This window comes from Halyomorpha halys, unplaced genomic scaffold (assembly GCF_000696795.3).
Source record: "Halyomorpha halys isolate HHAL.00 unplaced genomic scaffold, Hhal_1.1 Scaffold265.1, whole genome shotgun sequence".
NCBI lineage: Eukaryota > Metazoa > Arthropoda > Insecta > Hemiptera > Pentatomidae > Halyomorpha > Halyomorpha halys.
The window spans coordinates 968,050-980,482 of NW_027107765.1; the positions used below are offsets into that span (position 1 = coordinate 968,050).

Sequence of the window (12,433 nt, forward strand, 5' to 3'; positions counted from 1 at the left end):
ATATATAATTTGAAACCTCTCATGAGTATAAGGTATTGACATGAAAAGCATAATCAAGGATTCCTTTGAAGAGAGGGACTCTCTTCCCGTGAACAGAAAATTTTCACTTACCACGATTGGGTAAAATCATCTTTTGGACCTAGAAACTTTTAGTTCCTAGTCCCAGATGTTATGCATACATGTTTACATTTTCTTGATTTTGTACCAGATATTTTGTTAGTATTAATTCAGCTGATTAAATATTCGAATAGCTTCATCATTGCTTATTCTTGTTCAAGAGTTCAGTTTACTCATAGAAAATATCTTAAACACATTGCATATTTATTTTTTTATAAACTTTTAATGCAGTCTTTCTTTTTCTAATTTTCATGTTAGTTACAAGATACTGTTCATCATTGCTTACTTCTTTTGTGCTTTTACTCATAGGAAATATCTTAAATATATTGCATATTTGTTCCTTTGTAAACATCATCTTTCAATACTGTCAGTCTTTTCTATTATTTTATGTTAGTAGTTTTGTTGGGTTTGCTATAATAGTTGTTTTCCAACATGACCCATAACTATCAGCCAATCATCAGGTGCATGTGTTGTATGGATTTTTGTTTCCTGATCTTGTACTCCTCATGTGCTACACAGTTTGTTGAGAGCTTTGAATCGTGTCGGAAAAAAACCTAGTCATGTAGATATGTTTTAGTCGGTCTTATAAACAATGATTTGTTACTTAAGAAGTATTGTATTCTATTTAATTAAATAAATGGGAATATTTTGTAGTGTTCAAAAACACTTCATAGTCAGTTCTTCTGTGTTAATAATTGGGTTTCTAACAACCATTATTTTTTAGATAATATTAGGTTCTCTCTCTTTCCATTTCCTCATCCCCAATTATTTTTATTCATTTATAAACTCTCAATTTTTTTTTCTTTAATAATTCAAGTATTATTTTGTGTATATTTATCAATTATGTTGATTTAACTGATAATGAAGTACAGATTATGTTACTATTTGTTTTTGACAGGTTGTTCAATTTAAATTTTTTTTAAAAATATATAATCTTTTAAATCAAGTGTTTTAAGTCTGTAACTTTTAAATTTCCATGATATGTTTAGAAGTCTCAAGTGAGGAACGTAATAAAATAAATATGGTACTAGCAGGACTGATAATGCATACCAATATAGTTTTGTTTATCTGTAATAATCATGTACTTATATTTCTGCTCCAAATTCAGTATTTATTGTTATTTCCTATCTAATTTGTGAGATAAATTGGGCCAAACATGTTCTCTAAATATTTTTTAAGTAGTTTGTTCATACGACTATGTAAACATTTTATTTCAAAATGAAAATATAAACATTTATAGGTGAAAAGTTCAATTTATAAATTTTTCTCTTAGGCCTGAGTAGAAATTTAATTTTAAATCTCATATAAGAGTTGAGCTCGGACCTGCTAGGATTTGCAGTTTCCCTAATAAAATAAAATTCTTCTATACTTCATTCTACATTATCAAACAATATTTGCACTTATTTCTGATAGAAAAATAAACCAAATGATCAAAGATATATTTTGAGAAACTATATTGGTATGCATTATCAGTCCTGTTAGTACCATATTTATTTTCATTACGCTCCTCACTTGAGACTTCTAAACATATCATGGAAATTTAAAAGTATTTAAAAACATTTAAAATTTTGAAAAACAAAAATATTTATTCAGGTAGAACTCGTTAAGTTGATTAAAATGTCATAATCTAATGTTTGCAATGCACTGTGGTAATTTTAGCTCTACCCTTGTGTGAGGGGTGGAGAATTAAGAAGCTACTCTAGAGCCCTAACTTTTTTCTGGGAATCCTGTCCTTCAACACCCAAAAAAACAAGGTACTTCATCTCACAGATCAGTTACATCAGATTGAGAGCTGATGTAAATCTAATAAAAAAAATTGTGTGTCATGTAAAGATAAAGAAGTATTTATGGTATACTACATCACTACAATCTCTGATGATTGTTGTTTGATTTTATGAATTTATTTTTTACCATAAGATTTGACTTATATAATAAATAAAACATATACATTTACTTCATTGTTAAAGTTGTACATAGTGAGTGGATTATAATTCTGTGAGATTATATTTTATAAAAACATTTCAAATTGATTGTTAGCATTTTATACTGAGAATGTCTATATTATAGGTATTCTCAGTAAATATAGATAGATGGGAATTATGCTTGTTAAATATGTTATCAATTTTTGTTTTTCTTTCATTTGTATTTACTTATCAAAAACAATTCTAATGGTGATAATTGTAATTCTTCAGAGAAAAGAAAGCGGAGATGGAAGTAGCACGCTGCCATCTGATTTTGATTTGGAAAATTTGACTCCTGAAACTGTAAAAAATCTGACTGTTCCTCAAATAAAGGAAGTAAGGGCTTTAATCGACAAAGCTGTTTCTTCAAATGAATCTCTCCTTACTACCACAGCTACAGAGAGGGACAAAGCCCTTTCTGAACTTGGCAATTTACTTCATCCTTCTGTTCCTATTAGTGATAATGAGGTTTGGTGTTATAATTTGAGTACCTTAATTTTTAATGTTATTATGATTTTTTTTATTCATTAACAGAAGTTTATCTATTCCATTGATATAAGATCTAAAATCGGATCAAACTTTCCTTTTAGGAATTTTGTCTACCATACTACCATAAAATCAGATCAAGCATTCCTTTATTGAATTTTGTCTACCATACTTTTTTAGAAATAAACAAAGCTCTTTCTGAACTTGAAAATTTACTTCATCCTTCTGTTTCTATTAGTGATAATGAGTTATGGTGATAGAATTTGTGTACCTTAATTTTTAATATTATTATGATGTTTTTATGCTTGATACCAAATGTAAAATTAGATCAAGCTTTCCTTTAATGATTTTGTTGTACCATACTTGTTCAGAAATAATAACAAATCTTAAATAAAAAAGGAAAACCAAACTTAACCAAAATTTAATCAATCAAAATAGGCCCCATTGCAATTGGTGCACATTAGTAAACATTTTAAAAGCTTTTCCACAACCTTTGAATTAAACTATTCTATTATCCCTTACCATTAAATTGTTTCCTGAGTATTTTCTTGTTATAATATACTGAATATAATATTCTTGTTGAATTATTCTGTTTGTTTCTTTAAAAAGAAATCCCATTTGGCTAAGGGAATATTATTGTATACTGTTAAGTAATGATCTCAAATTAAACATTAAATGTGCCAAAATATGTTGTCTTTAACATTTTATGAATCAAAATAATGTATGGAAACATTTAGAACAATCTTTTATATTAAAACATTCAATAATTTTGTTTTGTTTATGATAGTTACATTTATCCTTATTACATATGTAAGTTTATTTATAAAGCTATCCATTTTTGTTCAGGATGAAAATGCTGTGGTCCGAACGTTTGGCGATACTTCTATAAAAAAGAAGTACTCGCATTATGATTTGATACATATGATAGGTGGTATTGAATCTGAAAAGGGAGCAGCTGTTGCAGGGGGAAGAGGCTACTACTTAAAGGTGCTTTGTATAATTTATATATGTTTTAAGATTAGTAATAGTTTGTTTATATTGTATAGGAAAATGTAATAGTGCTCTTGATTTGATATGCTGCACCTATCCAACATATGTATGAAGGTTGTTAATAAGTTTCTTGCATGATTGGTATTTTAAAGAGCTCTAGAATATTTTAATAAAACTTCTGTTATTCATTTCTCCACTAATATCTCAAATTTAATATTAAGATCTTTTAAGCTCAAATTAGATGAACATAAAAGTTTGTTTATTGTGAAAAAGTAATACTATTCTTTGTATCAACATGGTGGAATTTATCTTTAATTCTTTTTAAAAAAAGTCATCTTTTTCATATTTGACAAAACAAGGCTTTCTTTCTATCTTAAAAAAAAGAAATAGTATAAAAACTGGATTATCTCTCTAGAAAGTCTGGTGAGTCAATTCATTTAAAATTTTTAAGGTTAAAACTATTTAAGTTGCTTTTTTGGTTGCACTTGGACTATCTTCCTTTTATTAATTACACATGGTCAATCAACGATCTTTCATTTTAAAAATAAATTGTTGCTTTATTAAATAATTTAGGTTATCAAAAGTTGTTGGCATACTCAAAATAGTAATGTTCAATGAACATAAAGATATGATTCATACGTTACCTGTTTATTTAAAATTCAATTTTCTATTTTTATTTTTAACTATATTTATATTTTATATTGCTGCAGGGGCCTGCTATCATGTTGCAATATGCCTTGGTTCAGTATGCGTTGTCAAAGTGGATCACCTATGGCTACACGCCTGTTTATACACCCTTCTTCATGAAGAAAGATGTTATGCAACAAGTCGCCCAACTTTCACAATTTGACGAAGAGCTGTATAAGGTAAACAGTGAATGACGGTTTCATTTGAGGATTTTAATAATTTTAATGTTTAATCTGTTGTAATGAGAATGCTGTTCAAATGATTTATAATTTATATTATAATATAATGATGTACTGGCATAAGATACTAATTGAGGACCTGATTGCTGAGCAGGTTGGGGCGAGGGTCTTAGACCATCTTGAACCCCACCTGGGTCGGTAAAATTTTATATCAACCTGGCAATGAATTTTGACATTCCCACTGTGGGGACCTGTATAGTTCCTCAGTGGAGGGCTTAAGCAATTGAAAAAATAAACTAGTCAAACAAATAGATATAAACAACTTTAAAAACAAAACAAATTTCAAAGTTTTTATCATAAACCAATATTTTGGACCATATTGTGGGTAACTAACAGGATAGGCAACAACACTTTATCACAGGTACTGTTAGTTATGACTAGCTACCGAAGCACAGTGTTGGATCATCCTGAAAATCTTAATTCCTGAAATAATATATTATTGTATAATATTTAACCATTAATAATTGTATTCCTTATACACAATATACTGTAGTCATATTTAACGTCTCTTGTAAAATAAAATAAAAAAATCATGTCTCATCATTTGATTTGTATTTTATTTTATTTATTTTTTCATCTCTTTATTTGTATTTTCTTTAATATTTCTTCTCTTATCTATCTGTTACTATTACCCTTTTCATTTACTATTTACAACCTTTAATTTTTCTTATTATATCTTACTTTTCATTTTATACCCCTGTTATTTTCCACTTATGTTTTTTCTTTTTTCCTTTTTGTAACTATAGTGTTTTATCTTTTTTAGCCCTGACGAAGTCCTGCAACGCGGGGCGAAACGTTAGCTCAATAAAATAGTATAATTACTTACTATTTGAGTTTTTTTTTACCGCACCCGGACCATATTCCATTCAAAAATAAAAAAATGTTAATTGTTGCTATGAACAGAGCAGAAACATTGGAAATTGAATAATAAAAATATGAATATTGTGAAAAATTATATGTATATTATATACAATTGATTAATATCAATAGTGTGGAGAAAATATTATTTTAATGTTAAAAAAAAATGTGTATTTTTTATATGTGAAAAGTGATTATTTATTTCATTAGTCTGAATTGAGAATTATTTACGATTTATAAATAATTTGAAATATAGCATTACAAGACGTCTTAAATAACATCTTAATCCATTGTGTTAATAAATAACATTTAATCATTTGTGTGTAAAATAAATATTTCATAATTTTAAATATTTGAATATTGGATAGTTGGGATGATTTTGTATTAAGACACTGAAACAATATAGTCTATATGCTGTATAAAGCAAGCACCGATTGTAATGCACTTGTAATTAATGATATATACCAACAATACAAAAACTTGTAGTCTGGTGGATTTTTGTTATCAAAATTTTAAATAAACCTACTTTTTTAATAATTCAAATATATGGGAAATTGATCATTGTAAATACTATAACCTTTAAGTAAAATCATAACAATACATACTCATTACAATAGATGATTATTACATAAGTAGTTTTTATTATACATATTCAATATTTTTATTGGGTTAAAAGTAACTGAAATCCAAATTTAGGTAGTTGGGAAGGGTGGTGAAGAACAGTACCTCATTGCAACCTCTGAGCAGCCATTGGCAGCCTTGCACAAGGGCGAGTGGATAGCTGAATCTGATCTTCCCATCAGGTAATTGGTTTCAACGCTTCTTTAACTTTTTTTATTAAATAAAGCATCAATTTTATGTGCATGAGTGGGTTCAATAGAATGTTAATTCGTTATTCCAGTTTTTCAAAATTTGTTATGAGGTGAAAATTTAGTTTTTTTGTATATTATTATCTGTTGAAATATTTTTGTCAGTTAATGAGCAGTTATCGTATCACTTAAAAATATTGGAATGTGTTATTAACTAATTTCGTACAAATTTGCTCCATTCTTACATCATCTTTATCACTGGAAAACTTATCTGCTATCTACTCCATTGTGATGTAGCTCTACAAGATCCATTCTAGGTCTCCTTCATAATCCCATTCTACTCTTCCCTATCCTATGGAAGCCTTCTCTATCCTTGAACTACTATTCCTCTTAAATATTTGCCCATACTGTCTTTTCATCTTTAGTGTGGACACCTCTTATTTTTCCTAAAAGTGTCCTTGAGTGTTTTGCCCCAACTTCCTTTAATTGATTCTTAAAAAAAAAAAAAAGATCTAGTTCCCTAAATATTTCTTCAAACTTGTCATGAAACTGAACGAAAAAAACTAATTCTCAAATTAGTTATACTCTTGAAAGTTACAGTTATACAAATCCTTGTACACTCGACAGTTTTATAGAGCAAATTGAAACCTTGTACGATTGTGATTATGGATAATTGCCGGGTTTGGAATGAACGAAGTGGTCTGTCTTGAGCTAAATGGCTAAAGGATCGCATTGGGAAGCCAGAGCTCCTGACCTGAATCACCATGAGGGATATAGGATTGCCTCCAAGGAGAAACCTTCCAGTTTTCCTTGAGTTCATATTGTCAGTTGTGATGGAAAAAACTATTCTCTATGAGGCTTTCTCTCAGAAAGGGGTAGAAATGATGTCTAGACTATTTCTTTGGCACCTCATTGGATGATATGTAGCTGCCACAGCTATGACATTGTTTAAAAAAATTAAAATATTTTGTTAAACATTCTGATGTTTTTCAACTTAGGACTGGCAAAAATACTCTGCCCTACTATTTATGAACCTACTCTAGCCACAATGGGAAGACTGAGTCTATTTCATGGGTCGTGTGGGTGTACATAATAATGCTAAGTTGGTGCTTCAACATGTTCAGCTACAACGGCTTCTTTGTCTTCATGTAGCTCACTCCTTAATGCTTCCTTGTACAGAAGCTTCTTTTCTTTTTGTTGTAATAATTCAACTGGTATATGATCATATTTTTTTAAATCACCTTTTCCTCGGTTTTGAGGACTTTATTATACAGTAATCAGTGATTTGTATAATGCCATAATATTATTAAGTCAGGTATGTGGTGATTAAACACTACATTTATGACAAATTAGCAATGTATCACAGCAATCTTAGATTTATAAGATTGTTGTATTATTATGATTGACTTTAAAATCCATTATTATTAATAATAATTTCTCTCATCCCAATCTTACAGGTACATCGGTGTTTCTACTTGCTTCAGACAAGAAGCAGGCTCTCATGGAAGAGACACTAGGGGTATTTTCCGTGTTCATCAGTTTGAAAAGGTTGGTTTATTTTTAACAAAAAATATATGTGTCAAGCTTAGTTTTAAGTGTTAAGTGAATTATTTTTAAACTATTTAAGAAAATTTATTAAACAAAAGTATTTTCTGGGTTTTACTCGCCTGAGATGTAAAATATCTATGATTATGAGAACTGGTTATTTATTTCAAATAAACAAAATTAAATAAAGCTACTTTAGAGCTATTTTGAAAATTCAGCATTTAAGCCCTGTCTAACTATTTCAATGAGGAAAACCCTTCATTTTCATTTCATTTTTATTGAAGGTTTTTTAATTGTACATTGATACTCCATGTTATGTTAAATCAAAGTCAAAGACACATTATTGAAAAAAAAAAAAAAATTATATTTAAAATTTATCCTATAAAGTAGCACTTTACGGTAAGTCAATTTTATCGAAAAAGTTGCTGTAACTCCCAGGTATATACTTGCCTAAAATTTGTAATTATAATTTCATACTAATTTTCATTTTTGAGCTTGACTGTTCTCATGTAGACCATTATTATTTGGGCTCAGTGGACCACAAAATGTGTATTTCTGTTGAAAAATTTGTACGATTGCAATACATCTCCTTAACATACATTCCGTATATCGCTAAGTCAAAGTAAAAAATCTATACACTGAGTTTTTCCTGGTTAATGAAATCAATACCTCGTGAAATAACAACTAATGATCATGGCTTATTTTTTTGTCTAACTTAGGTGGAGCAGTTCACCCTTACTTCACCCTTTGATAACAAATCTTGGGATATGTTTGAAGAAATGATAAGTAATGCTGAAAATTTTTACAAAGAATTGGGCATTGCTTACAGAATAGTTAATATAGTGTCTGGAGCCCTAAACAATGCGGCTGCAAAGAAGTTAGATCTTGAAGGATGGTTTCCTGGATCAGGTAGATTTTAATAATGATAATAATATCCTATTTTGGTTGTATTCAGTACTGAATTTATTCATCTTTACTAAGCCATAAATTTTAGGATTTTATTTTTTAGTATTATAGGCTTTCAATAAAATTATTTTATTTTTTTAATAATTAAAAACATGAAACAAAAATCTTTATTAATCAAATAGTTCTGTATGCATTCGTGTTGCACAATAAATATTGCGTTAGAAGATATGACAATTATGATTAGGCTACAAAGACAAATAGTGTTGTGTTTTCATCAATAAATATATTCTCTTGAAATTCAAACTGTTTTATTGACATTTAGAAATAATATTAATAGTAAATTCTATTAGATTAATTTCGACTGCACATATATATCACATCCCAAACTACTTATAGACTACACAAATGACAAGAAAACTCCCACAGAACCTCCCAGCTCTGTGACAGTGTTACCACTGCACGATAAATAGCTTAACAATGTTTAATTTATTTTAGGAGCTTTCCGAGAGTTGGTTTCCTGCAGTAATTGTCTTGACTATCAAGCCAGACGTTTGTTAGTGAGGTATGGTCAGACGAAGAAGATGAATGCTCAGGTTTGTTATTTAATTTAAATGGTTGTAAATATAATAATTTATTGGGTATTATTTTCATATTCAACAGTTGAGTGGAGCAATGAGAATATGTTCCAATAATTATTAAATTTAAAATAAAGTATAATAAAAACAATTTAATGAGAGAATTATTGATAATGTTAATGATTATTATGAGGCTTAGACAATGGTTTGAGGGATTTATTAATTTTTTTTAAAAAAGACTTTTTGCAAATACCTCACTTAGGCATAAATGACAACATTTCTATTTTCATCTTAAGGTATAAGACAAATTTTTTCCGTGTCACAACTTATTTTCCTTAGCTTTTAACCAACTGTTTTTTATCAATACTAAAGTGTAAATTTGGTTCAAGCTGAAGTAGATAGCTAAAAAAAAATGTATTCTCACAACTGTCTCTTTTGCCTTCTAACCCACTCATTTATGTTATTTCTATTTTAGGCTGATTATGTTCATATGTTGAATGCAACTGCTTGTGCAACAACTCGTGTGATCTGTGCTATACTTGAAACATACCAAACAGAAGATAGCATATTAGTTCCAGAAGTTCTGAAACCCTTCCTACCACCAGGTTAGTGACTTTTAATTGTATTAGCATTATTACTTCTATTCAGTACTTCTATTGAGTGCTCTTTGGATCAATTATTTACATTACTATGGTACTGGGTCCAAAATATTGTTTATAATTTCAAGAAAAGAAATTTTATCTTAATTTTCATTAAGTTATTTATAAAGTGATATTAGAAAGATTTATATAACACAATCCTATTTATTCTTTAAATCTATTAAGATTAATATAATGAGATGTAGTTTTATTTTGCTTGTACTAGAATTATTTTTTAGTACTTTAAATCTATAATGGATTGAGCTAATAAAATGTTGGTTTTCTTGTGGTATGTAGTTGGTGGTATGGGCAATACTTTGCAAATCGTAATGACATTGTCATTCCTCTTCCTCTACTTTAATTTGGGTGACTTTAAGATACTGTTGGAAATGGAAATATTGTGCAATAGAAATCATCTAGAATATTAAGGAATTTGAAAAGAAGACTAGTTCTATATATTGGTTCTTAATACTTCATGCTGTATAACATATATATCATGGGGAATGAAGCTCGGCCTTCCCACTCTGGTTAGAATAGGTTGATAACCTGTAGGATAACCTCACCATATGGTGAAAATAGTCACATAGGGAAAACATATAAATGTCTAATTATTCATGAGGGGGGGTTCATCATTATGTAATTAGCTATAAACTGGTTAAAAGGGATAATTACGCTCTGATTTCGAAATAAAGCAAAAGTACCCAGGGTATGGGGTTGCCTCAGTCGACATCAAACTCATGGGTTGAATCTCTTTGAAAACCTGTAATTTATAAACATCCTAGAAATTGTTTCAGGGTTCATTGCAAATGTTTGATTTTCAATTGAGGAATAATATTGGACTGCCTTATCATTTAGGAACCAAAAATTGCAATAATAGCTACACTTATTAAATTTAGTTGACAAAAATATGCGAAAACGAAATATCAAATAAAATCAGTATATACAATGCTTAGAACTATTTTGGGACGACTTCCCTAACAATACCAAGCCACTGGATGATATATTCTATCTATGAAGACATAGAAGCAGCCATAGCAAAGATGAAAAACAACAAGGCTCTGGGACTGGATGGAATTCAAGCAGAGCTGATATACTATAGATGAATGCAACTGAGAAAGGTCCTCCATGAACTCATTTTGAAGATATGGAAGGGGGAGAAGATGCCTGAGGAGTAGAAAAGAGGAATTATCTACCCATTGCACAAGAAAGGAGACCTGTCGGATTGCGACAATTATCGAGGCATAGTGCTCCTTTGTGTGCTTATAAAGTTCTCTCTAACATCGTATTTGATAGAATAGTTCCTCATGCCGAGAGGACGATAGGCAAATATCCAGCAGAATTTAGGCGAGGGAGGTTCACATTGGGCCCAATTGTTCTCACTGAGGCTGATGCTGGAGAAATGCAAAGAGTATAGAACGGTTACCCATCACCTCTTCATTGATTTTAAAGACGCCTGCAATAGTGTAACTCAGCTGGAGCTCTATCCAGCCCTATTGGGAATGAACATCCCAATCAAACTGATACATATTGTGAGAATGAAGATATCAAGCTCGAAGTGTGCCCTACGAGTAGGAAGTTTCTACTCGGAAGACTTTCATACAAACTGTGGTGTAAGACTCATGCTCTAGTCTGTCTTCTTTTTAAATTTGCTACAAAGAAAGCAGAGCATATGTCCGGAATCCAACTTCATGCAACCCTTCTTAACAGTACCGTTCAGCTTCTGCGGTATGCTGACGACTGTGATATTGCTGCAAGATCGGAACGTGCATTAAGAGAGTCATTCTTGGCCATAGAAGATGCAGCAAAGAAACTTGGACTACACATTAATGAAGCTAAGAACAAGTACATGATAGTCGGAGGAAATGGAGTTCTTTTGTGGCTGGACCAATGATTTCGAAAAGGTAAGCACAAACCTCAGGTCTGAGATCAACTCGGAAAACGACATCTCTCGAGAAGTTAAAAGGAGGATGGCAACTGCTGCTTTGGTCTGGTGAAGCATTTTACAAGCAGGTTCCTCTCTAAAAGGACCAAGATCACTCTACAAAACCTTGGTCCGCCCTGTTTTAACTTATGGATCAGAAGCATGGGCTTTTAAGAAGCAAGATGAAAATAGACATCTGATCTTTGAAAGATCAATCTTGAGAAGGATTTTTGGTCCTGTTAGAGTGGGTGGACTTTAGAGAAGAAGGAGAAATGTTGAACTTGCTGCCCTTTATAAGGATGTAGACTTGGTAAAGTTTATCAAGATGGGATGACTTCAATGGGCCGGGCACATTGCATGTATGGATGATTTGGTAATACTAAGTAAGGTGCTGTCCGTAATGATGCATGGACAAGAAAGGTTGGCAGGCCAAATGTATGATAGAAGGATTCAGTGACATCGGACCCACGGGAGTCCAAAACTGGAGAGCTGCTGCAGCTGATCCTATTGACTGGCGAAAGCTTTTGGAGGAGGCCCAGTCTCAGTGATGGGATGTAGTAACATCTATGAATGAATGAATTGTTTTTATGAAAACTGTTATAGAGGAGGGAATCTCACGTCCTGATAGAGAAAAATCTCTGATCATAATTTTTACTATAAACAGGGCTTTGGGGTGGAAATTAAGTTCATTTATATCCTAA

The 12,433-nt window shown here is 30.7% G+C and overlaps 1 protein-coding gene and 1 long non-coding RNA gene across 3 annotated transcripts in view; both read left to right on the forward strand.

The window, feature by feature from the left end:
- Positions 1 to 12,433, forward strand: part of SerRS (Seryl-tRNA synthetase) — an 18,009-nt gene that overhangs the window by 4,214 nt on the left and 1,362 nt on the right. For both annotated transcript variants that reach the window (XM_014420241.3, XM_067046089.1), the window contains 8 exons: positions 2,310 to 2,546; positions 3,411 to 3,551; positions 4,265 to 4,420; positions 6,035 to 6,141; positions 7,605 to 7,695; positions 8,412 to 8,601; positions 9,094 to 9,191; positions 9,649 to 9,778. In XM_014420241.3, coding sequence (XP_014275727.1) covers positions 2,310 to 2,546; positions 3,411 to 3,551; positions 4,265 to 4,420; positions 6,035 to 6,141; positions 7,605 to 7,695; positions 8,412 to 8,601; positions 9,094 to 9,191; positions 9,649 to 9,778 — 1,150 coding nt within the window. The remainder of the gene's footprint in view (positions 1 to 2,309; positions 2,547 to 3,410; positions 3,552 to 4,264; positions 4,421 to 6,034; positions 6,142 to 7,604; positions 7,696 to 8,411; positions 8,602 to 9,093; positions 9,192 to 9,648; positions 9,779 to 12,433) is intronic.
- LOC136795462 (uncharacterized) lies at positions 7 to 1,871 on the forward strand. The gene is made up of 2 exons (XR_010843080.1): positions 7 to 506; positions 1,777 to 1,871. It is a non-coding gene; the product is annotated as an uncharacterized lncRNA (long non-coding RNA).